Raw genomic sequence first — 24,871 nt, 5'->3', positions numbered from 1 at the left:
GTGGCAGGCTGCAGCTGGGTGGCAGGTGACGGGCTGCAGCTGGGTGGCAGGTGACGATGACAAGTAACAGGCTGCATATGGGTGGCAGGTGACGGTGACAAGCTGCATATGGGTGGCAGGTGACAGGCTGCATAGGGGGGGGGGGGGGCAGATGACAGCGACAGGCTGCAGCTGGGTGGCAGGTGGCAAATGACAGGCTGCATCTGGGTGGCAGGTGGCAAATGACAGGCTGCAGCTGGGTGGCAGGTGACAAGTGACAGGCTGCAGCTGGGTGGCAGGTGACAAGTGACAGGCTGTAGCTGGGTGGCGGGCTGCAGCTGGGTGGCGGGCTGCAGCTGGGTGGCGGGCTGCAGCTGGGTGGCGGGCTGCAGCTGGGTGGCGGGCTGCAGCTGGGTGGCGGGCTGCAGCTGGGTGGCGGGCTGCAGCTGGGTGGCAGGTGACGGTGATGTACAGGATATCGGCACCTGATATTGGCCTGAAAGGCGGCCAAAAAATCGGTATCGGTCGACCCCGAACCCCCCCCCCCCCACTGGAACCATCTGTGCACTTTTCTTTTTTTTTTTGTCTAGGTCACCACAGGGAAAAGTCACCCTCACTAGAACGTGATGTGAAAACAAAAGTTTTAAAGCTAAACCGAAATTTTTTTTTTTTACGAGTAAATGAGTATCTACCGCAACTGTTTTTTTTTTTTTTTACCAGCAATGATACAAAGCATTGAAAAGTTATTTACAAATTAAATAAAATTATATATATAATTATTTTGATTTAGTGTTTTTTTCATGTGAAACGTGTAAGTGTATGTTAACCACTTAAGCCCCGGACCATTTGGCTGGCCAAAGGCCAGGCCACTTTTTGCACTGCGTCGCTTTAACTGACAATTGCGCGGTCGTGCGATGTGGTTCCCAAACAAAATGAAGGTCCTTTTCTTCCCACAAATAGAGCTTTCCTTTGGTGGTATTTGATCACTTTTGTGGTTTTTATTTTTTGCGCTATATATAGTGACACAGTTTTATTTAACTGTTTGCTATAATAAAATAACACCAAAAAATAAGAAAAAATGTTTTCCTCAGTTTAGGCCGATACGTATTTTTCCTAATTTTCTCTTATCACCTTCCAGGACGGCACACGAGAGATGATGGCTCCTCCCCACAGGAAACACAATCACTTAACAATTTAAAAGTCCCCACCCTTCCCCTTGATCCCCAGTATTGATTGTGTTTCTCCCGAACACATCGTCACGTTTGTTTTGTTTGAAAACCTAGAGACTGGGGAGGGTCGAAGGTACCCCTGTTGAGACAGGTCTTAGGGAGGCCGGGGAGGGCTGAACTAACCTGTAGGCCTTCGGGTCTAACTCACAGGTCGCCCCAGGCGTGCACCAGCGCTCTGAGCTGCGGGGAGGCTTGCCATCGCTAGGGTGCAGAGGAAACGCCGCCATTTGAAGAGCTCTCTCTTCCCGGGTACTGCTTCCTACTTTTGGAAACATGGCGCTCCAAGCCTCTCTGAGTGAAGGTGGGCTTTTGCCTCACAGCGCAACCCGGAAGGAACGCCTAGAGAGCAGCATGGGCGGCGGAAGGGTCGGCTTGCGGATAGCCCCTGCAAGAGGTACCGACAGCCATGGACCCAGCCAAACCTCCTCATGGAACAGGAGGACATGAAGGCATATGTGACTGCAAGCAGATCCAGGTCGGGGTGCAGTGAGTACAAATCCCCCTTGGAAAAGGAGGAGGGAAGGGAGTGAGAGCTCCTGGATTTCAGGGGTCTGGGATCCTGGAGCCAGCCAGGCAGGACTGGTTTTCTCACCTTACCCTTTCCCCTCCCCAGTACAAACCTGCAGTCCTGGGGGAGGACAAAGTAATATTATGCATATATGTATATCTCTTGTCTGGCAGAAACCCCCCAGCGGATCCCAGGAGATCCCAAATAAATGGTCTCCTGCCGCTACAAGGTATAGCTCCTCTAAAAATAAATATGTGGGTCATAAGATAAACTCCCACTCAAAATCCTTTTTTGCTAAGAATGCATGGATAACCTAGCAGAGAAAGGGACTCCTGCAATAATGGGGTATCTCTCATCTATACAGATGGAAAGACCGGCAACGGTTAAAACTTTCCGTGAAACTGCCAGGCAGTCAGTAACCTAAGGTCTGACATAAGAGGAGCTTATCCCTAGAGAAAACATATCCTCCCAGGAAGGCCTCACCTGAATAGTATCTAGTGCCCTTCCCCCGCTTCCATTCATTCCCTTTAGTCCGGGTAGAGGAAGCAAAGGACAGGGAGGATATGAAAAGCAAAGCTGAACAGGACGCCCCTTCACCCTAGAGGGTCTGGATGGACTCCTGCGGGCAATACAGGCCTCTGAGGAGATTATAGGAATCCCTGAAGGATTAGGGCCAGCTACCATGAATCTGACATATAGCTCATAATGGTGTTGTTAGATGTTTTTTTTTTTTTTTAGCCCCCAAAAAACGTACCTCCTAAACTCTTAGGATAGGCCCGACAAGGGGGGCAGCTTATATATATATATATATATATATATATATATATATATATATATATTACCCCTGTGGGGGTTGCTTATTGTCTACAACATCTTCCCAGGTTCCAACCTATCACTTTCTCCTTACAATGCTGTTATACTTATCAGTATGTAGGGGTTAATCTGAATCTCTTGTGGCTCAGGCAACACACCAGTTAAGCAGCCATACAGGTGTCTGATTGCCTCCAGCCTAAAAGTTATGGTCATCTCTTCACGAGAGACCTAATTGATTTCTGAGTCTGTGCTCGTTAAGACCGTAGAGACTAGGACTCGCTCCCACCTGTGTGTGGACCAGCTACACCTACTCAGATCTAGGCAATAGTAGGTTAGCAGCTACCACTACTGTGGTATATTTAAACACCTCAGATTTCCATTATTTGGAACTACCAGGCTCCTCCACTGGGAGGAAGGATCAGTATCTGAGATTCAGGTTATGCCTAGGATAGGTCGTTGGCTGTCCGCACATCAGAAATACACAACATGGGGAGTCTTTTATCTTGTGTCATTTTGATATACATATATATACAGTATATAGATAAATATCCTATGATTCACCAAAAATTGATTAGGTAACGGTACGCTGTTCCTAGTCAAACGCTTAACACTGAATGGTGGGTGATGCCTCTATTACATATCAGCACAGTCGGATACATGACTGTATACTATTGCTCATCAAAAAAGTATGACATTGATTTGTCGGTGACACATCTATTATATAACGGCACACTATTGTCGTTTTTGTTCAGAAACGCACCACATTGAATTACTGTGGGTGAAATTTCTGTCGGATACAGGATTGTATACTATTGCTCATCAGAAAAGTATGACATTGAATTGTCGGTGACACCTCTGTTATATTGTTATTCAGATACATACCATATTGATTTACTGTTGGTAAATATTTCTGGAGGTTACATGTCTGTACACTATTGCTTATCAGAAACGCATGACGTTGAGTTACTGATAGCGACTTTTCTGCTGATTATATGACTGTACAATTTTTGCTAAACAAAAACGCATAACATTGTATTATAACATGTATTATTGGTTATGATATCTCGGTTGATTAGAAGACCCGGCAAGGTTGCATTTAGTAACACACTGAGTTGTCGGCAACATTCTGTTGGTCATATAACTGTTCAAGTTTTTTTCTAATCAAAATCATTCACAACTTTGTATGGTGGGTTCAATGACGGTTTAACATTACTATCCAGAAACGCACAGCATTGGTTTTTTGCTAGTAGCGTTTTTTCTATCGGGTATATGACTGTGTAGTGATGGTAATCAGGAATATACAATCTTACTGTCTGTAACATTTGTTGTCCTATACCCTGTTGTTTATCTGTAATGTGTTAATACCGCTCTCTGCTAGTTATGACTGCAGGTAGTATAGCACCAGCCATACACGGTTGAGGCCGCATTTGTCCTTCTTTGTTGTCTGCATGCAGCTGCAATTCATGATCATCAGAAATATACTATAGGTGCTAGTGTTATTTTCTGTTGATTTAGAGGACCGTACTGTGGTCAGAGTCAGGAATAGACAACACTAAAGTTGTTCTTGTCATCCCGTCTGGACTCTATTACCTGGGATCGCTGCAAATAAATAAAACTCAGCAGTAGAAGGTGTCTGTGCCCTCCGCGTTTAATTACTCAGAAAAACACCATATTGGCTAGTGGCCTCTCTGTTGGATGCAGGACCTTATAACCTATTAAGCATCAGAAACTCACACTTGGAGCTTCTGTCCTTTCTCTGGGCTGAGGTTATATGGTATCTTATTGCATATTAGAATTACACAACATCCCTTGGTTGGTTTGTGTCTTCTCTATCCTACAGTTATCTGTATATCAGAAAACACAGCAGTGAAAGCTGGGGGTGTCTTCCTGCTTTGTGTTCCATGTTAAGTCTGAGCTTGCTACCCTTCGGAAATACAAGATTTATGACCTGTATTTCAGAGATGTTTTGGTCACTTTATTTCAGACCTCATTTTCCATGTACATGGAAGGAACAAGATTTCTGATTGCAGGCCTTTACTTCTAGGCATGCCAGAATTCCCTGGACCTTGGACCCAGTAGGGTTATAGGACACTGGAAGGAGGTCATAAAATCACCTATCAGGTTTTTTCTTAGTAGGAAAGGGGTAACGCTTTTAGGAGCTGTTTGCTTAAAAATTCAGCATCAGAATATTCTGACTGTTTCTCCCGATCCGATAGGTTTATGGCTCGGTATATGTTCTTCATGTCACCCCCTTGGACGAACTGGATGTGAATAACCAATATTCGTCTTTTACTCCTACTATAGCATTTGTCCCTTTATGGTAGGGATCTGTTTAACTTGACACTCCATTGGTGCTTGGAGTGAATCATGACCTCGAACACTGGATATTTACAGAATACTGTATTCTGTTGGCGTGTGGCACTCATGGGTTTACCCTGAGAATATAGGGTAAAAGGTGTCTGCGTGTTATACGCAGGGTGCGGTGAAAATTTTTTTTTTTTCTTTCCCCGACACTTTTGTTTCTTTTCTGTTATATACCAATTAATGCAGTGGTTACTCGCAATTTAGTAACAGGCTCTTTTTCTGCGCAGTTTAATATATTGACTCGCAGAGTTATAAGGAGCCTGGGGTATATAGAACAATTTCACAGCCGACATGTCAGCATTCAGATGGGAAGAAACCCAGAAGTGGGGAATGACCAGGATGAGACCTACTTGCCAAACGCCTTGCAGTGCAGCCGTTTTGACCGGTCTAGCAGTGTGCGTTGGAGACAGAATTTTGTCCACGCGTATTGGCGGGCGCATGAATGAGCCACGCCAAGGCATCCTGTGGTCCTGACACTGACCAATAAGTGTCCTCACTATGAAGTCGCATGCATTCCAATAAATGGAGGTGGACAGGTGGACTGAAGGGAGTGCAGGAGCACACCAAACGCCTTGTTTAGTCACATACCTGTCCAGCCATTTGAATCAAGGGAATAAACTTCCCTTAAACCTAGTATCCTTGTTTCACCATGACTATGGCAAACAAAAAGGGGGACCCACAAGGATTGCCCATCAGGAGACCTTTTTTTCCTTTCTAAACCATTCTCCTGAACAGACTAGTGGCTTAAAACCAGATGTTTTGTCTTGGTTGATCAAAGTAGGTCCTTGTTTCACAGAACAAATGTCTAGATGGTCCTATGCAGCAGTGGCAGACATTATCGACCACGATGTCTAGAATATTGGCACAGCCAACCTTTCTATCCTAAAAAATACTCAGGCTCTCAGAATGTTTTTTCTTTAAGAGCACGTGCCACCTAGACCTTGCATCCAAAGAGGAGACAAGGGCATAGGTGGAGCAGACCTGCAGGTCATTTACATGATCCAGCTAGGATACCTTCATCACACACTAGGGAGTGGAGGTGGTGAAATAAAATCAGATTCTGACACCTAGCAGAAGACCTTGCAGGCAAGGGTCCCACCCTAAAGTAGGCCTTTTTGGTTCCTTGATTATCCTCTCGTGTGCCGTCCTGGAAGGTGATAAGAGAAAACCTACGTTACTTACCGATAACGTTATTTCTATGAACCTTCCAGGACGGCAGGCCTACTTCCCGCCCTATGTGGAGGGAAAAGATAAGCTAAACGCTAGGTGGTAAGTACCTATACGGAACAAGGTCCCTTGTGAACCAGTTCAGGATTACTTTATTACATACTGGGGATCAAGGGGAAGGGTGGGGACTTTTAAATTGTTAAGTGATTGTGTTTCCTGTGGGGAGGAGCCATCATCTCTCGTGTGCCGTCCTGGAAGGTTCATAGAAATAACGTTATCGGTAAGTAACGTAGGTTTTTTTTGGTAAAAAAAATCGCAATAAGTGTTTATTAATTGGTTTGCGCAAAAATTATAGCGTCTACAAAATAGGGGATAGTTTTATGGCATTTCTATTAATAATTTTTTTTTTTTACTAGTAATGGTGACAATCAGCGACTTTTATTGTGACTGGGATATTATGGCGGACACTATTTGGGACCTTTGGGTCATTTTTAAAGCGATCAGTGATATAAAAATGCACTGATTACTGTAAAAATTACACTGATATTGAAGGGGTTAACCTGTAGGGGGCGCTGAAGGGGTTAAGTGTGTCCTAGGGAGTGATTCTAACTGTTAGGGGGCGTGGCTATGAGTGACATGTCACTGATTGCTGCCTAGATAATAAAATGGTGATTGTTGCAATTTTATGTCACGCGGTATTTTCACAGCAGTTTTTTTAATGTAATTTTTGGGGATTTTTTTATTCTCTCTCTCTCTCTCTCTCTCTCTCTCTCTCTCTCTCTGTCTGTCTGTCTGTCTGTCTGTCTCCCTCTCTCCGCAACTTGCGTATGCTTTCGCTTCTGTGCACAGCCACGGAGGAATAATGGCGGTTTACTTATTATTATTTTTTTATCACTTTTATTCCTATTACAAGGAATGTAAAGATCCCTTGTAATAAAAAATTAAGGGAAGACAGGACCTTTTTATAGAGAGATCTGTGGTTTATAAGACCCCCAAATCTCTCCTCTACCTTTTTTTTTTTTTTTTTTTTTTTTTTTTTTTTTTTTTTTTTTTTTTTATATATATATGTAGCGCCCCCTTGCTTTTAGCATGGGCACTACGCTAAAGTTAGTGAGAATGGGAGAGTTACTTTGCTCCCCTTCATGATTTGTCTAAATTTGGGACTTCAGTCATCCCAGAAATGTCCACTGGGTCAGTCTGTGGTCAAGGTAGTTGGCGCCAGAGGGGTTCTGGCAGAGCAAGTTTTCCCTCGCGGGGCATGCTGGGGAGGAGTATATCTGTGACAGGGGTCATGTGTTGGTAAATCTTCGCAGGGTCCCCGTTCCAGGTGCGGTATCCACCTTCAGGGTACGCGCATCCATGGACCCCGCCAGCGCGGTCCACCTGGCCAAAGCTGAAAGCTGCATCGAACCTCATCCTGAGGAGAAAAGGGACCCCAGTGTTTCACTGGCTTCCATGACCTGTTGAGCTGTCATCCGGGGGCCTATATAGGAAAAGTCAACTGGGAGGATTCGCTTTCTTTATTCACCTAATTCCTTTATTGAAATTGGCCTGTGGCAGATGCCCTAGAGCCGGGTCTGTGAGAGAGAGCTGTTCCTCCCAGCTAGTTCAGAGTGATGCTTCGGCTGCCAGGCCTATTATAGGGGTCTGTCCGGGGGCACTTCACCCACTCCAAGTAGAGTGGCAACGAGTTACAAAGTTGGCAGTGTTGACTGCTCCATTTAATATCCAGGCCTGATACCGCAATGTTCTCCTTTTTTTTTTTTTTTTTTTTTTTTTTTTTTTTTTTTTTTCCTTCATCAACCTTGACCTTCCCAATACATGTTGATGTTGGCCGTGTTTGGCCTGGACAATAAAGCAGTGAAAACCCTTTTATTGGCTGTCTGGACCTTCGCTCACTACCGCTGTTCTCACAAATACACCCCTAGACACCGCCAGGGTAACTTAGCAGGCCAATCCCAAAATCAACCAGCGGCTCCTTCGGGGGTGAGCGCTACATATAAAAGAAAAAAATTAACTAAAAACTTTGATCTAGCAGGAGACAGCAGTACAGTGATTCTTCCAGTGAAGACCTGTGCAGGAGGGTATGTTGGCACAAGTCTGACTATTGGAGGAATGTGCTCTCATGCCTAGCGTGGTCAGTTTAAAATAGAAAAGCCGTTGGACTGACAGGATCACTAGGTATTTCACACAAAGGAAGCAATAGAAAGAGAACAGGATATTTTTAACAAAAGTACATGGTAACACAGACATATATCAGGAATATGAAATGTTGGGGTACCATAAAATAGTGATGGTTTAATACTACTTAAATGCAATATTTCTGATATCCTAGGATAATATGGAAAGTTACTTCATTACCCACCTGCTTGCTGTTCCTATCATCTACCTAGAAACTCTTTGTTTATTTTCCTTAGTGTATTAACGCACTTCCATTGTCATTTGCCTGTGACTCAACATTTCTGTGTGCATTTGGAAAGCATTAGCCTATGTAATGTGATCATACGATAGACACTCCCTTATGTTATTGATTGTAATGTGATACATAAGCAGTGAAATTGACATTTTAAATGTGAATAGGTACTTCTGGCACTCCCATTATAGGCAGAAAAAAACCTTTTACATTTTTGAGAGATGAATTTTGCAGTTTGCTAAATGTTGAAAGCATTCCATTTTACTAACACATTTGTGATCATTTCTGCAGATTTGTGCCAAGACAGTTTCTTCTCTTAGACGTGTTGAGACTATGAAGAATGGGGCTGCCTATACACTTTGTTACTGACCCACAGGGATGGTGCTGTGTTGGGGTTATTTTCTTCATCTGGCTGTACAACACACTGTTTATTCCACAGCTCATCCTCTTCCCCCGCTTTGAAGACGGACACATCCCAGCTGCTGCCATATGGGGTATGTAACGTGCATCCTCATCATATTTACACATTCTGTCTGTGTATCGAAGACAGAAAACAAAATGAAACCCATTGCGGTTACAGAGAGAAGAATCCTAGTAATCTACATCTATAGACCTTTAGTACGCTATATAGTCATTTTGGGTGGAAAGGATTTATTTATTTCTGTAAGATCTAAATGGAAAAGGCTGTAGGTTTCTTCCTGCCATGCAGTAAAACAAATGGGGGAGCTTAAGATCTCACACTCTCACGACGTTCCTTTGTAACCAAAATCAGCCTATGATCTTCCCCAATATCGCACAGTTGTGGCACTGTGTATGGTCAGTCACAGCAATATGTGTTTTTTTTTTCTTCTTCTTCTTTTTTTTTTCTTCTTCTTCTTTTTTTTTTTTAATAACAAATGCTTAAGACTCTAATGGGTGCAGTTTTCAGCAACGGACTGCTTTTACAAGCATTCTTTGTTCACACACCTGGCATTATTAAAATATAATTTCACTTTTATTTATCTGTACTCCCCCCCCACCCACCCCACTTGCTTCAATTCTCAACAATTCCATTCCCTTTTCTTTTCTTGCAGGGTGCAGCCTGCACTTCCACATTTCTCACCTAGACGAGAGCGACTCCCCCACCCCTTCTGGCCTGAAGCCTGCTTGAATCTGAGGAGGCTTTGCAGCTATGCATGTTCAGCGAGTGTCATCAGGAGGCCGGCAGCTAGGACCTGGAAGAGACTGCTGGCTTCCTGATGATGTTGTGCAGGACCCCAAAGTGCAGCAGCTTTCGGTGGGTCACAGCGAGACTGCACTGGTGTGTGAATATGCTAGCTCAATCCACCATACCAGGTAGCAAGGAGTTAATATTAAAATTAAACCTGGGGAGTGAATTTCCTTTTTTAGAATTTCAAGGGGAGTTTTTGATAAGTGGGCACATAGAGCATATATATATATATATATATATATACTGAATGCTACCGAGCATGAAGTTGAATGCTACCGAGCATGCGTCGACTTGATTCATGTGTGTTTTTTTTTTTTTTTTTTTTTCTCCGTTGGAGTTCCACACAGGCAATCGGAATTTCCGGTAGGATTTTTTTCCATCGAAAAAAGTAAAACGTATTTCTAAACTCAGACGGAAAAAAATCCAATAGGGCACACACGCGGTTGAAATATCTGATGAAAAAATTCCGTCTGACTTTTTTCATCTGAAATTCCGATCGTGTGTGTACAAGGCATTAGGAAATCTTCTCAAGCTCAGTCGGGTTGGATGGGGACCGGCGGTAGCCATTTTCAGATCTCTCTACAGATGTTCTGTAGGATTCAAATCGGGGCTCTGGCTGGGCCACTCTGGGACATTCACAGAGTTGTTCCTAAGCCTCTCTAGCTGGTTGATCAAAAAACAAAAAGACCCATCTATGGCCAGCCTGAGAGGGTTTTGCTGAGGCCCAACAAAAATGTATATGCCTCCCAAGAGGTTTGCACAGCTATACCAAGTGGAGGAGGCCTAACACAAAGAGTGGAACGTGCCTGTGGTGAATCTGACCTCAACAAATCTCTTCTTGTTTGGCCTGTCAGAGAATTCAAAGACCCATCAGACAAGAAATTGGAGGTCCTCTCTAAATCCTCTTCTTTTCTATCGAACTTGGCCATGCTAAGAATATTGATGTTTATGGACTTTTGTCAAACTCTGGCAGTCTGGACCAAGCGAATGGCGCACAACCCCAGATTAATCCTTATGGATCCCTAAGTACTTCATTAATTTAAGTTCCTCTCAGTGGCTTTGTGCTACTGTGTAGACGGTTTGATGGATTCCCTGCACCAAAATTCTCTCCTGGCTCCCATGTCTGTACAAATGCACAGGATCCTCCTGTCTGCAGAGTTGATCCAGTTTGTAAGAGACGCTTGGAACGGGTTTTGTTTGATGGAGAATAACTGAGCAATTAGAAGTTCTAACAAAGAACTCTTGCCAAATAGAAAGCTAAGGTGCCTTTGGAAAAGTCTGTCGCTCCTGTGTTCCGGAAGACTTCCTTTCATTCCCCCCCAGGCTTCCGCTAAAAAAGACAATTCACTACTGTTATATTGGCGTATAACACTCACTTTTTTACCCTGAAAACAGAGGGTAAACTGTGCCTGCGTGTTATACGCAGGGGGCTATGGAATTTATTTTTCCTGAAAATTCCCTCTTAGTTAGGGTGCGTGTTATACGCCTGTGCGTGTTATACGCCGATAAATACGGTAATTTGCATTGTAAGTCCTTGAAGCCCAAGTCATTACCTACAATGAAGAGGCATCCCCATTGTTAAGAGGAAATATATTTTGGCTTTCGGCTACCTGAACTCGGGGCATTTCAGATCTATGGATCCTGGATGTAGTGTCCCAGGGGTGCAGGCTGGAATTTCACTGCTGCCGCTCCGCTTTATGCCCTCCAACCTTCCCACCCTATTGATGAGATTTCAAGCCTTCCAAACTGTCTTGCAGCAACTTCACTCTTCTGGAATGATTGTGCCACTTCCCTCTGAGGAATGGTTTCAGGGCATTAAAAAAAAAACAACAAAAAAACTGTTTATGGATTCCGAAGCCCAATGATGGCATTTGCCCCTTCCTAGACTTGAAGGTACTCAACACCACCTTGTGGGTCTAAACGTTCCGGGTGGATTTAGCTTGGTCGGTGATTGCATTGCTAAAACAAGAGGAATTCTTGGCATCAATGAACATCAAGGATGCATATTTACATATCGATGATTTTCCACATCGGTGGTTTCTCTAATTTGTGGCAAGTGAGCTGCACTTCTAGGTTTGTGGCGCTTTCCTGTGGCCTGTCCACAGCCCCTCTGATAATCACAATGGTGCTTGCCCCTATCCTGATGCTGCTGTGCTGTCAGGAAATCCACACAGAATCTGATATCTAGACAACCTTCTCCTAAAGGATCACTTGCCCTGGCCTTGGCAAACACTTTTTAGAGTTTTGGGTGGATTTTTAATCTACATAAGACTGTGTTAGATTCAACCCACTGCTTGGATTACCTAGGGCTAGTCTTGGACACTGCCCAAGTCTGGCTGTTTCTGCCCCAGGAAGGAGTGTTGACCCTCTAAGCTCATGTCTGAATCCTGCAATCCAAAAAGCATCCTGTGGTCTGATGGGGTACTGGGTCTCATGTGGCCTTATTCCAGGCAGTGATGTTGGCCCCGTTTAACTCCAAGTCTCTGCAGCTCAATGAATGAACTGTGTGGTATGAACTCCTTCAATCTCTGGGAAGGTCCATTCTCTTACATCTTAAAGGGATTGTAAGGTTTCGTATTTTTTTTTTTTAAATAACAAACATGTTATACTTACCTCCACTGTGCATTTCGTTTTGCACAGAGTAGCCCCGATCCTCGTCTTCTGGGGTCCCTCGCCGTCTGTCTCGGCTCCTCCTTGCTAGAGCTAACCCCCTTCATGGGAAGCGCTCTCCCAAGGGGGTTAGCTTGCGGACGTGCTCCTGTGATACAGCCGGCGGCTATAGCCGCCGACTGTATCACTCGGCCCCGCGCGCGCCACGTCATTGGATGTGATTGACATCAATACATCCAATCTAGCCAATCAACGGCCAGACTCCATGAAGAAGAGGATGCCGGACACGTGCACAGCAGGTGAATGGGCTCAGGTAAGTAAAACGGGGGGCCCATCATTGCCAGGTGTTTTTTCACCTTAATGCATAGGATTAAGTGTAAGTGTAATGGTCGCTGCTTAGGGCATAGCGTGTGTTTCACTCTTTGGTGACGTATGGGAGATTCAGCTTAACGCGTTTCATCATCTATGTGTGACGTTATGAAATGCTTCACAAGGACAGTAGACTACTCCCACACATGTAGGGTTGTTTTTCTGTCTTGGTGACATTCAGTATGGTCATTTTCGATAGTTTTAGCCATACCATTAATGGATTTTATTATGTATGATCCGGTTTTTCAATATAACCGCCTGAGGATTTTACACTATGAGGAGTTTTTCTTTCTATACACCTGCACATTTTCAGCCTGGAGTCACCATTGGAGTTAAACCATTACAGCAGGAGCAACCAGAGGATATCATAGTGGGATTGGTCCCCATTAAATGACCTACAAGCACAGTAGACTCCTCTTGCTATAAGGTAAGGGAGTCGAACACACCTGGTGAGTGCGAAGTATTAGCAGCCCCCCCCACAAAGTGTATGGATTGACACCAAGGGAACAAAGAGCACAACAGCACTTCTTCACAAGGAAAATACTTTGTTTTGCACAGCCAACACTATATGCACTTTGTCACTGTAAAGTTTTCCAAAAATTTCCATTGATTTTATTTGATGAATTTACCAGTATTGGACTTTGGTCTACACAGATATTAATCTATGCACTTTATACAGTAAAACCTTGGATTGCGAGTATAATTTGTTCCAGAAACATGCTTGTAATCCAAAGCACTTGTATATCAAAGTTTTTTTTTACAGGGTATAAAAGAGAAGAGAGGCATCTCTAAGTGTAGCAATAAGTTGCTAAATGTTGTACCTTCATTAAATGTAACCATATTGCTACACTTAGAGGCTCCTCTTTTCTTTTTTTATACTCAGTTGTGACATGACGCTACTCTTATATCAAGACATCACTTGTATATCAAGGCAACATGTATTTAAAACATTTTGCTTGTCTTGCAAAACGCTCTCAAACCAAGTTGCTCTCAAACCAAGGTTTTACTGTTTGTTTATTTTATTTGTAATAGATTAATTCGCTATAAGTTGATATATGACACTGATAATTATTTCACATGTATTTAGTATAATCAATAGGTGGAGCAGGCGCAGTCTATTCATTCCTTTTTGGCCCACTAGTGGGGACAGTATTGACGGCAGCAGCCCTAAATATTTTGCCATCTATTACCAAGGCGCTCGTGCTTTTTAATACATCATTATTAACTGTGTTTTGACTGTTGCACTGATTAATGCTGTATATCTATTTCCTAAACTATGACAATGTAACCTGTACCCTTTCACGTTCATTATATTCATTTTTCCTATTGGATCCAACAGTGAATTTTAAATAAATATGCATTTGCTTGTTTTATTTCCAGCTTTCTTCAATGTGTTTCAGACATACATATTTTCTAGATTTCTTTGGAATATGGCACAAAGCCGTTCTCTTGGATAGAAATTTCCCATTCAGAATACAGAGCTGATTTACACCACTGCACAATTAGGCCACTGCCATGTCACTTTTCAGTTTCTTTAGATTGTTTTGCTTGATGACTGATTTCCAGAAATACTTGAAATGAGACTGTTTTAATCGTGCAATGTCTGTTTGTTTTAAAGCAGAATTGACCAGTCTATTTATCTTCCTAGTTTTTTCTTTGGAGCAGGATTATCCACAGAACGAAAACCATTGTGATATTAATCAAGCCATGTATAAATAAAACAATCTATTGCTATCTATATCCATTCATGCAAAAAAAGAAACTTCTACAATGGGGGGGGGTTGCTGTTTTAGTAGCATGTTACACCCATATTCAGAGTGTAACATGTTACTAATGGTTAACTTATCCTTTTAACAGACCTCTTCATTCACCTAGTAGGATAGTATAGGAAAACGGTGAATACTCTGGTATTTTATGTTTTAATAATGAATGATGCAACAAATTTTATACTTTGTTTTTCAGCTTACTACGGTGCCTCCTTATTTTGCGTGGTCTCACTTTTAAGAGCATCCATTGCAGACCCTGGGAAATTGCAAGATAGTCCAAAAATCCCCTTAACAGGTAAGAAGTATGAGCTGCATTCTTGCTGTGAGCTGGGAAAATAGCCTGCATATGGTACATGACAGCACCAGGCAAAATTAACACTTTTTTTTTTTTTTTTTAAACACATACTCTGCATTCAATGTCTTTTTTTTAAAAAAAGGGGTATTTCTTTATTTTTTTTTAAATGTCGGGCGGTAAAGGGTGTGGAACTCACTTCCACAATCGGTGGTGTCAGCGGAAAGTATTGATGTTTTCAAAAAACTCCTAGCGAGCACATTATACAGGGATATGAGATATGATTTTTGACATGAACACACACACACACATTGAACTGGATGGGACTATCTATTCAACCTTGCCAACTATATACCTATGTCAGGGGTGCCCAACCAGTGACCCGCGGAACCCTCAGACGTGGCCCGTGACCTCCTGCTCTGGGGTGGCTGGTTGGTAAGCCCAGATCTCGGGTTTGCAACCCTGTATTCCAGAGCATCAGTCTTGTGAATGAAGCGGGTGATAGAGGAAGCAATCGGCTGCAGAGCCGCATAAGCCAATGCTTCCAGTATAGTGTCGGCTCCTGTCACAGGTGGAGTCATTCCAGATGCACTCTGCCTGGGACAGCAACAGCCAGCAATACCTGAATGGAAGACTGTTTGTTATTAAAGGTAACTTTATTACTAAAATCACAGTGTCTATATTGGCATATCTGCTCTGCAGTGGTTACTGGACTGATTTCAAACTGATCCGCAGTTTGCAGATGCGGGTTACTTGCACTGAGTCATAGACTTCTGTAATTAATTACCTGTGGGTTTGGTTGATTTCTGAAAGTGTACCACACTGCAAGATATAATAGAAGTTTAAGGCAAAGTGCAGCAAACCCGCAGGAAAGCTGCAGGTGCACCTGCGGTGTGGGTAAACTGCATCACATCGGTGTGAAAACAGCCTCAGGCCCCCTTTCACACGATTAGTCCGACCCTATCGGACCCTCCATTCACCTCTATGGAGGAGCAGAAGTAAACGGACCTGTGTCCATTTACACCTGCCTACCTCCAATTCGATCCGCTAAAAAAAAACAGAATAAATCCCCTTCCATCTGGGCGGATCGGATTGAAAGGCCCATAGAGTAAAGTGGGCTGCGTCCGTGTCCGCTCTGCAGTATGCACGGTAGACACGGACCTATCATCCGCCCGCTCTGCTCATTGTGGCCCGCGACCGGTTACCAAGTTGCTTAAATGGCTCTCACTCTTCAAAAGGTTGGGCACCCCTGACCTATTTATTTACAGGTGCCCCCTGTAGCAAGTACCCTTATCTTTTATATACCCCTTTTATTGAGCCATTTTTCTTACCAGCACTCCCTAATGATGTATACTGTACATTTTTTTTTTTTTTTTTTTTTTTTTTTTTTAGAACTGAAAATTCTTGCAGACATTTATTTCACATATTGTATATCAATTGCTAAAACATAAAAAACTGTTTTGTTTGAATTTATGTAGCCTAAAGAAATTTGTAAATTCAGTACAACCACGGTACATTTCAATGTAGGAAATTATATGTGTAAACCATAATCAAATGTAGCTGTATGAAAGATTAAATGTTTTTTGTACATTTTTATTTTTTTATTTTTTTTAATGAGGTTTTATCCTGTGATCACGTGAGTGCACAGTCCTCCTTCAGTTCTCTCTCTTTAGAGGGGGCGTGTCCCACTAGTAAGTGGGCAGGCAGCATCTGATGTCACACATAGCAGGGACGTACATTCCCTGTCTGCCTGCATGCATAGCAGTCTTGTATATGTATTTCACACAGCCTACACTCTCTTCCACCTCTGTAATCACTTGCTGACCAGCTCCCCTCTCCTGTCCTGCAGCCAATCTCTACCTCACACGGTGCCCTTGCATATACTGCATTCTGATAATAGTCAGAATCCAGTATATTCCATTCATCTGTTTTTGGCCCCTGCTCCCTGTAATATCACCCCCAAGCATGTAAGGGTAATTAATGTAAGGTAGATGCTAGAAGCTCTGCAAAGGTTCTCTTCCCCAGAACTACATCTCCCAATGTGCAGGTAGGCCTTTGGGAGTTGAGACAGCAACATTGTTTTCCTAGTAATAAAAACAAAAAAGGTATCTATGCAGAGATGTACTTCATATTTATATTTATTTTGGCCTGATATACACTTAAATTGGCATGTTTGATTTAGGTTGTCTAGCACAGGGTTTCTCAACTCCAGTCCTCGAGGCACCCCAACAGGTCATGTTTTCAGGATTTCCCTCAGATGAAACGGCTGTGGTAATTACTAAGGCAGTGAAACTGATCAAATCGCCTGTGTAAAATAATGTAAAGCCTGAAAACATGACCTGCTGGGGCGCCTTGAGTTGAGAAACACTGGTCTAGCATGTGTGTGTGTGTATATATATATATATATATGTGTGTGTGTGTGTGTGTGTGTGTGTGTGTGTGTGTGTGTGTGTGTGTTTAATATTTTTTATAATTTTTTGTTGTGAGATGTTAAATGAAGCATTACCTGGGAATATGAGTATAAAAATTGTGCCTTTAGTATAGCACAGATGCAGTTCTGCCAGCCTTCATTTCCTCTCCCTTGCTACATTACCTGAATAGTGAGCCATCCTTTGTTGCTTGAGCAATAATTCAATATGCTATGAACATGTTCACATTCCTAGGAACTACAATACAAGCAAGCAGATCGGATAGAAGTGGGTGTTCTGCTGTGTTTGATCAATTTTATCACCATAGCAACTGTTAGGTTTGTCTCTGTTATTATGCTCAATACAACTGTATAATTATGAAAATAATGTTCGACAATAGATTTAAAACCTTCCATATAACAAGGAAATGCTTTACGTTCTATTTGTCGTTTATTATGCAAGTGAGGTTTTCATTCTACTGCCAAGTTGTGGAAAAATGTGTTTTAACCAATCCGCTTGTTAAATCAAGTTTCCTATTTCTCTGCTTTTTATAAAAGACGTTGACAGCCAGCCACACCTGTTTAAAGGGGTTGTAAAGGTTCGTCTTTTATTTTCTAAATGGGTTCCTTTAAGCTAGTGCATTGTTGGTTCACTTACCTTTTTCCTTTTGATTTCCCTTCTAAATGTTTGTTTTCTTTGTTTGAATTTCTCATTTCCTGTTTCTCCTCAGTAAGCTTTCCACCATCATCCGAGCGGTGGAAAGTCATTTAGAACAGCTTACTGAGGAGAAACAGGAAGTGAGAAATTCAGACAAAGAAAACAAAGAAAAACAACATTTAGAAGGGAAATGGAAGGAAAAGGTAAGTGAACCAACAATGCACTAGCTCAAAGGAAGCAATTTAGAAAATAAAAAACAAACCTTTACATTCCCTTTTAACTTTTTTTCATAGGAATCACATAACGATTAAGCCGCTTGAGTTTTTTTTTTTTTTGTATGCTCTTTTTAATCTTCTGCTACTGAACAATTTAAACACTCGTTAGAAGCCCCCTCCCTAGCAGCAACCGTATTTTCAGCATACTGCAGATTAGGTGACTTGACAACCAGTGGTTACATTGCTAAGTAGCATGTAAATTGTAATATAACAGTTTGTTTTTTCATATCCATGTTCATTAAACCAAAAAACTCAATACAGTTTACTATATTCTTACAATACAGAGTACCAAAAGAGCACTGAAGGGGGAGCCAGACACCTTTTTTCTGGTACTTATAGCTGCATACTGACATTGGATGGCAGCTTGTCATGCATGCAAGAATGACCTGACCACTGAACTGTCTAAGGAAATGCCTTTCTAAAAACCACTCTGTAGCCTTGGGACTATGGGGCATAAATTCCTGTTTGCATTTCATGAAATTGTATTTTAGACTTTGACTTTTTTTTTTAAACATCTTTTTAGAATTGTAACTTTTAATTTTGTTTTCTAGAAAAAGAATTCTGGGAATTATGCAACAAATGCAACATGATGAGACCAAAACGGTCTCACCACTGCAGTCGATGTGGGCACTGTGTCAGAAAGATGGATCACCACTGTCCTTGGTAATGGCTTCACTTTATTCTAAGATTAACTTCTGTGTAATCAAAAGTCACCTATTCTTGATTACAGATTTTAAAAGTTATGCGGTAAAACACAGCTACAATGCTATTTTAAATGTGTACTAGTTATGAATCATAGTAGCTTAATCAGTAGCCAGACCTGTAAAATAATCTCATCTAGTTAGAGGATAAATGAATAATAAGCAGCATGACAGTGGAACCCACCCAATAACAGGGGTCTGCAAATGCTACCAACTATGAGTAGACCTTTACAGACAACCTCTGTGCGAATTAGAGACTGCTGTCTACTTGTTGACCCATTAGCCATTATCAAGCTTATAGGTTAAAAGTCCTGACCTTAAAAGAGAAGTATGGGATTTTGTTTTTCCCAGTCATACTTGCCTAGTTGTCCCCTGCCGTCTCTAACACTGAAAACCAGGAAGTCTGACGTCACTGATGACTCAGTTCTCGCAGTTCCCTAAACAGAGGGGTGGTGACTGTCAGTCACCAGCTCTCTACTCTGGGAGCTATGGGAACCAAGTATGCTGTCTGCTGAAAAGGGGTCATAGGAGTTCAGAACGAACTGCACTCCTGTGATCCATAGGCGAAGTACAACAAAACAAACTTTGGCTGTACTTCTCCTTTAAGCTGCCTTCACTAGTTGCAAATCTGTTCATTCCTCTGTTATTTGCATGAGTCACTTCTGACAAGTTTTCCTGACGCCAAGCGAAAAATGGTGACGGGGGGAGGAGCTCCAGCTAATTGACAGCCTCAGATCTGTTCCTGGGTGCTGTGTGTCCCTTCTTTCCAATCAGCTCTCAGAGCTCTCCTCACTGAGCCCTGCAGAGTGTAACTTCAGCTCCCTGCCCTCCCTTTTTTTTTCTCTGAAAGACGAGCTTAATACTGTATATTCTGCAATTTGGACATGAGTAGAGCAGATAAACAGGTACAACTTGTGTAGGAGGATATGTTTCATCTGTGTATCACCTGATGCTAAGCACTTCACAGGGTAAATGTAAGGGTTTACAACCACTTTAATTTAGAAAGTCATTTGCAGGCAGCAATGGTAACTGCATTTCTTTGAGCATTGCAATAAATGTTTAGGCTCTGCTTCTGCTGGGAGCCTGAGACCAAAAAAAGACAAATGCCCGTTCCTCCATCTCTCCTGTACAGTATTCAAATTGAACATGTTCAGTTCTAAGCACATCTGGGCTTAGAGTCATCAGTTGCTGGCTTGGAGAGTCATATTAAGCTACTGATTGAGGATGCAGTGCCCGTGATACTTGCCTGAGTGCAGGGGCAGGCATCAGGGGTCTAGAATATCCCTGATTTCTACATGAGGAGTACCTGTTATTCAAAAGTGCTATCACGCAGTGGGCTTATAAGACCGCTTGTGATAGCAATAAAGCTAAGTGATTAAAATAAATTTAAATATTTCGTACCCTTGCTCACACACTCACACCTGTGTATATGTGTACTTAAACACCGACATATGCTTAGGAATAATTCTATGGCCTTCGTTTCAATAGTTGATGACTTATGTTGGACAATTTTGCATACTATAGATTGTTGCCATGTCCCGGGTCCAGTTTTTAGTCTTGCCCGATTTGGTGTCTTAATTTTTTTTTTTTTTTTCTTTTGAAATAAAAAAATGATGTTAATATCATGCAAGATAAAAACCTCCAGTGAAGGGCTGTTTTTTCCCGCATGGGATGCACAGATGTTCTTTTCATTCATATGCATGCAGTTCCATTCATGTTTGTTGGGATGCAGCAGCTGCACAGACACAGCAGCTGGTCATAATTTGACAGCCGTTCAGATGCGAGTGCATGTCCCCGAACACACACAGTCTGCATTCGGGGACATGCACCTGTTTGGCTGTCAGATTGGGACCAGCGGTTGTGTTAATGCAGTCGCTGCATCCCTATACACTTATATCGTCTGTGTGAAGCAGGCCTAAGTGACATCATCTTTTACTTTATGTAATGTTTTCCTGTTTTCCCTTCATCATTTTTCTTATGAGAATTAAAATGGATGGTTTCACAAGCAAATTTTTTATGAGACTGTGTGTGATAATTTATGTGTTTTCCACAGGATAAACAACTGTGTTGGAGAAGACAATCACTGGCTGTTCCTCCAGCTCTGCTTTTACACTCAGCTCCTTAGTGGTTACACTCTAATTTTGGATTTCTGCCACTACTACTATTTCATCCCTTTGAAAACCATCAACTGGGTAGGAAACCTTTTCATATCGTACTACTTATAAATATAGAATGCCATTCTTTCTAGCACTTAAGTCAAATGATTACACTGCTTTGATCCTCTGACAAGCACATCACTCCACTAGTCATGCTTATCTGCCTATTCGTGCATTACCATACACATGCATCCACACTCCTCCCACCGGAAATCTCTGTTGCATGTTTTTGAAAACATCTGAAGCAACACTTAAAGGAGTTCTCCAAGCTAAAACTTTTAACCCCCGCTGTGCCCGGGCTGTAAAACTATACAAAATAAACTTTCACTTACCTGCCTACGATCCCCCGTTGTTCCGATATCGCCGTCCCGGTCTGTTCCACTTCCTGCGGGTCTGTGACTCACAGTGCGCTCAGCCTATCAGCGGCCGCAGCAATGTCCCGTCGCGGCCGCTGATAGGCTGTGCGCACTGTGAGCCACCGACCCGCAGGAAGTGGAAGAGACCGGGACCGGAGAACGGGATGGCGATATCGGAACAACGGGGGATCGTAGGCAGGTAAGTGAAAGTTTATTTTGTATAGTTTTACAGCCCGGGCACAGCGGGGGTTAAAAGTTTTAGCTTGGAGAACTCCTTTAAAGGAGTTGTAAAGGAAAAACTTTTGCTTTTTTTTTATCCTGGGAACTACCCTTTTATTTGCTGACTATTCACTGGATTGATGTAAGTGTTTAGTAACCTTTTTTAAAAAAAATAAAGTGTTTTACACTATGTGGACCCCCTTTTTTCCTTCCTACTGGTCACATCTGAGGAACACCAGGGGTTTGTTTGCCAAGCCATGTTACCTTCCTTTCCTGTCTAACCACTGAGGGATTCGCTTTGAGTGCTAGACCGTGATTAAAAAGCTGGTCTAGACTCCTAAGACGTGGAGTCTAGAGATCTGGTAAGCTCACCTCCTGTTTGTTATCACGGTGGAGGTGCACCAGGTGGATTTTCTTCCAAAGAATCGCATTTCTTTGGATAATACTTCAATGAACTCTTTTCCCATCCAAAATCTCCATTCGGCAGCCAAAAAAACAACAAAAAAAAAAACAGGTATTCAGAAGGTGTAAGGCTCCGTACTCACGACCAAACATGTCTGCTGAAACTGGTCCGCGGACCAGTTTCAGCAGACATGTTTGGCCGTGTGTTGGCACGAGTGGACCATTTTCGGGCGGATCGGACAGGTTTCCAGCAGACAACTGTTTCCCGGACTTGCTTTAAAACAGTCCGCTGGAAACCTGTCCGCCCGGACATGTACGGTCGTCTGTACAGACCTACTGTACATGTCCTGCCGCCCGCCATCCCTCGCATGCGTCAAATGACTTTGACGCATGCGTGGAAGCATTTTAAAGGCAGGCCGCCCACGTCGCCGCGTCATTGTTGCGGCGACACCGCGTCATCGACGCGGTGACACCGCGGACACTCCCCACGTATTGTTTACGCGCGGACCTCTGTTCGATGGTGTGTACAGCCATCGAACAGAAGTCCCCGGGCAGACATGTCCGATGAAAACGGTCCGCGGACCGGATTCATCGGACATGTCTGCTCGTGAGTACTCGGCCTAAGTGTTTCCCCCTGATTGCCTGGCAACTGCTCCTGTACCGCTGTCTGAAGAGCAATCCACTGGGGAGGCGATAAGGGCTGCTACAAATTTCGAACAACCCCAAAGAGATGCAAAGGTAACATTGTTTTTTGTATTCACTCTGCTTCATCTGCAGATCAAAGGGATGAGCTTTGATCTGCATATGTCACTTACATTAAAGTGACAAAAATAAAAGTAAAAAAATGTGTACCTTATTCCTCCCTCCCAGAGACTTCCTGCGACCAATCTTCCAATGCTCATTTTCTTTGCTGCCTGACTGGTTGCAGTTTTCTGACCTCATCCCTCGCTATGTGGGACCATCTGCTCTTCATAATACATGAGATCACCCAGGGCCCACCCTGAACACAGGAGCTTCAAACTGCATAGGATGGTGCTGTCTGGAGGGACAAATAGAGCAAGTATATCACCTTATTTAAATACAGTGGTAGACAATGTGCTAGTAGGTGTAATAAGAAGATGGCTGCTGGCAAAAAATAGTTAGATAAACTATATAACAAAATGGAGTGTGTGTATGTGTATATATAATATAATTTTAATGCAGTGCTAAAAAAGTGCGCACATGCGGGGGGTAAGCGATTTTTCGCGGGCAATTTATCGGGGCAATAGCTGGTGTTCTGCTGTTGGCGCTTCAATCATCACAGCACCATGGTTGGTATGGTGTCAGAATGATTGAAGCGCATTATTTCTTATAGTACATTGTAATATAAATGAAATAGTTCAACTCACCATAATGCAGAATCGGTGGGAGCCATGAGCGTGTCACTTGCCATGTTGCCTGCCACCAAATGCAGCTTGTCACTTTACACGTCGCCTGCCACCAGATGAGAAATGTCACTTGCCACGTCACCTGCCAGTGCCACCAGATGAGGAATGCCACTTGCCACGTCACCTGCCAGTGCCACCAGATGAGGAATGCCACGTCCACTGCCTGCCACCAGATGAGGAGTGCCACTTGCCACGTCACCTGCCTGTGCCACCAGATGAGGAATGCCACGTCACCTGCCTGTGCCACCAGATGAGGAATGCCACTTCACCTGCCTGTGCCACCAGATGAATGCCACGTCACCTGCCTGTGCCACCAGATGAGGAATGCCACGTCACCTGCCTGTGCCACCAGATGAGGAATGCCACGTCACCTGCCTGTGCCACCAGATGAGGAATGCCACGTCACCTGCCTGTGCCACCAGATGAGGAATGCCACGTCACCTGCCTGTGCCACCAGATGAGGAATGCCACGTCACCTGCCTGTGCCACCAGATGAGGAATGCCACGTCACCTGCCTGTGCCACCAGATGAGGAATGCCACGTCACCTGCCTGTGCCACCAGATGAGGAATGCCACATTACCTTTCAAGGCCACCAGATGAGAAATGCCACTTGCCACATTGCCTTTCAAGGCCACCAGATGAGAAATGCCACTTGCCACATTACTTTTCAAGGCCACCAGATGAGAAATGCCACTTGCCACATTACTTTTCAAGGCCACCAGATGAGAAATGCCACTTGCCACATTACTTTTCAAGGCCACCAGATGAGAAATGCCACTTGCCACATCACCTGCCAGTGCCACCAGATAAGGAATGCCACTTCACCTGCCAGTGCCACCAGATAAGGAATGCCACTTGCCACATCACCTGCCAGTGCCACCAGGTGTGGATTGTCACTGCATTTATGGCACTGGTTCAGTGGTCTTTGAGTGAAGGCGGGAGAGCGGAGATGCAGGGTGGGCGGTGAGAGATGTAACCTCTCTGCTCCTCACCGCACCTCCGACATTTAACATGCTGTGAGTGAGGGCGGAAGAGCGCTGATGCTAGGCGCGCGGAGAGAGATGATGTCATCTCTCTGCTCCCCGCCGCACCTACGGCATTCCGCACGCTACAGAGGAAGAGCAGTGACGTTAGGTGGGGTTGGAGAGAGATGTCATGTCTGCTCGCAGCCCGCCTGTCAGAGCCACACCTGCCGCCTTAAAATGTCATGCTGCCCGCTGCGGCCCGGCTGTAGAGGCGCCGCGGCCCTGTAGTGGGCCACGGCCCGGGGGTTGACAACCCATGCCTTAAGGAATGGCCCAGCTCACAGTGCTTGGCTCAAGTACCACAGTGTAGCTCACTCTCCAGAGTATGGTAAGATCAGTAATGACCATCTGGTTTGAGTATCCACATAAAATCAAAATGGAGGAATTCACATAGTATAAATCTGGCTAAAACTTTTAATTAGACTGCATAGTACAAAATGTACTTGCATAGTAAAAACGGGTGCTTTAGGAATATACAATCTAGGGCTGCATAGCAGACTTTAGATAACACTTCTTCAAAGTTT

At 43.5% G+C, this 24,871-nt stretch overlaps 1 protein-coding gene across 2 annotated transcripts in view; it reads left to right on the top strand.

The window, feature by feature from the left end:
• ZDHHC21 (zinc finger DHHC-type palmitoyltransferase 21) overlaps window positions 1-24,871 on the top strand; it is a 65,386-nt gene that overhangs the window by 5,877 nt on the left and 34,638 nt on the right. Inside the window, exons 1-5 of one of the 2 annotated variants that reach the window (XM_040358509.1) lie at window positions 8,903-8,967; window positions 9,547-9,808; window positions 14,625-14,723; window positions 18,612-18,723; window positions 20,815-20,953. In XM_040358509.1, coding sequence (XP_040214443.1) covers window positions 9,712-9,808; window positions 14,625-14,723; window positions 18,612-18,723; window positions 20,815-20,953 — 447 coding nt within the window. In that variant the 5' untranslated portion in view covers window positions 8,903-8,967; window positions 9,547-9,711. Of the gene's footprint in view, window positions 1-8,764; window positions 8,968-9,546; window positions 9,809-14,624; window positions 14,724-18,611; window positions 18,724-20,814; window positions 20,954-24,871 lie in introns of those variants that run through there. The other variant, XM_040358505.1, reaches the window with a different exon arrangement.

The sequence above is a fragment of the Rana temporaria genome, chromosome 1 (assembly GCF_905171775.1).
Source record: "Rana temporaria chromosome 1, aRanTem1.1, whole genome shotgun sequence".
In the NCBI taxonomy this organism is placed as follows: domain Eukaryota; kingdom Metazoa; phylum Chordata; class Amphibia; order Anura; family Ranidae; genus Rana; species Rana temporaria.
This window is presented reverse-complemented; position numbering and strand designations above follow the sequence as displayed.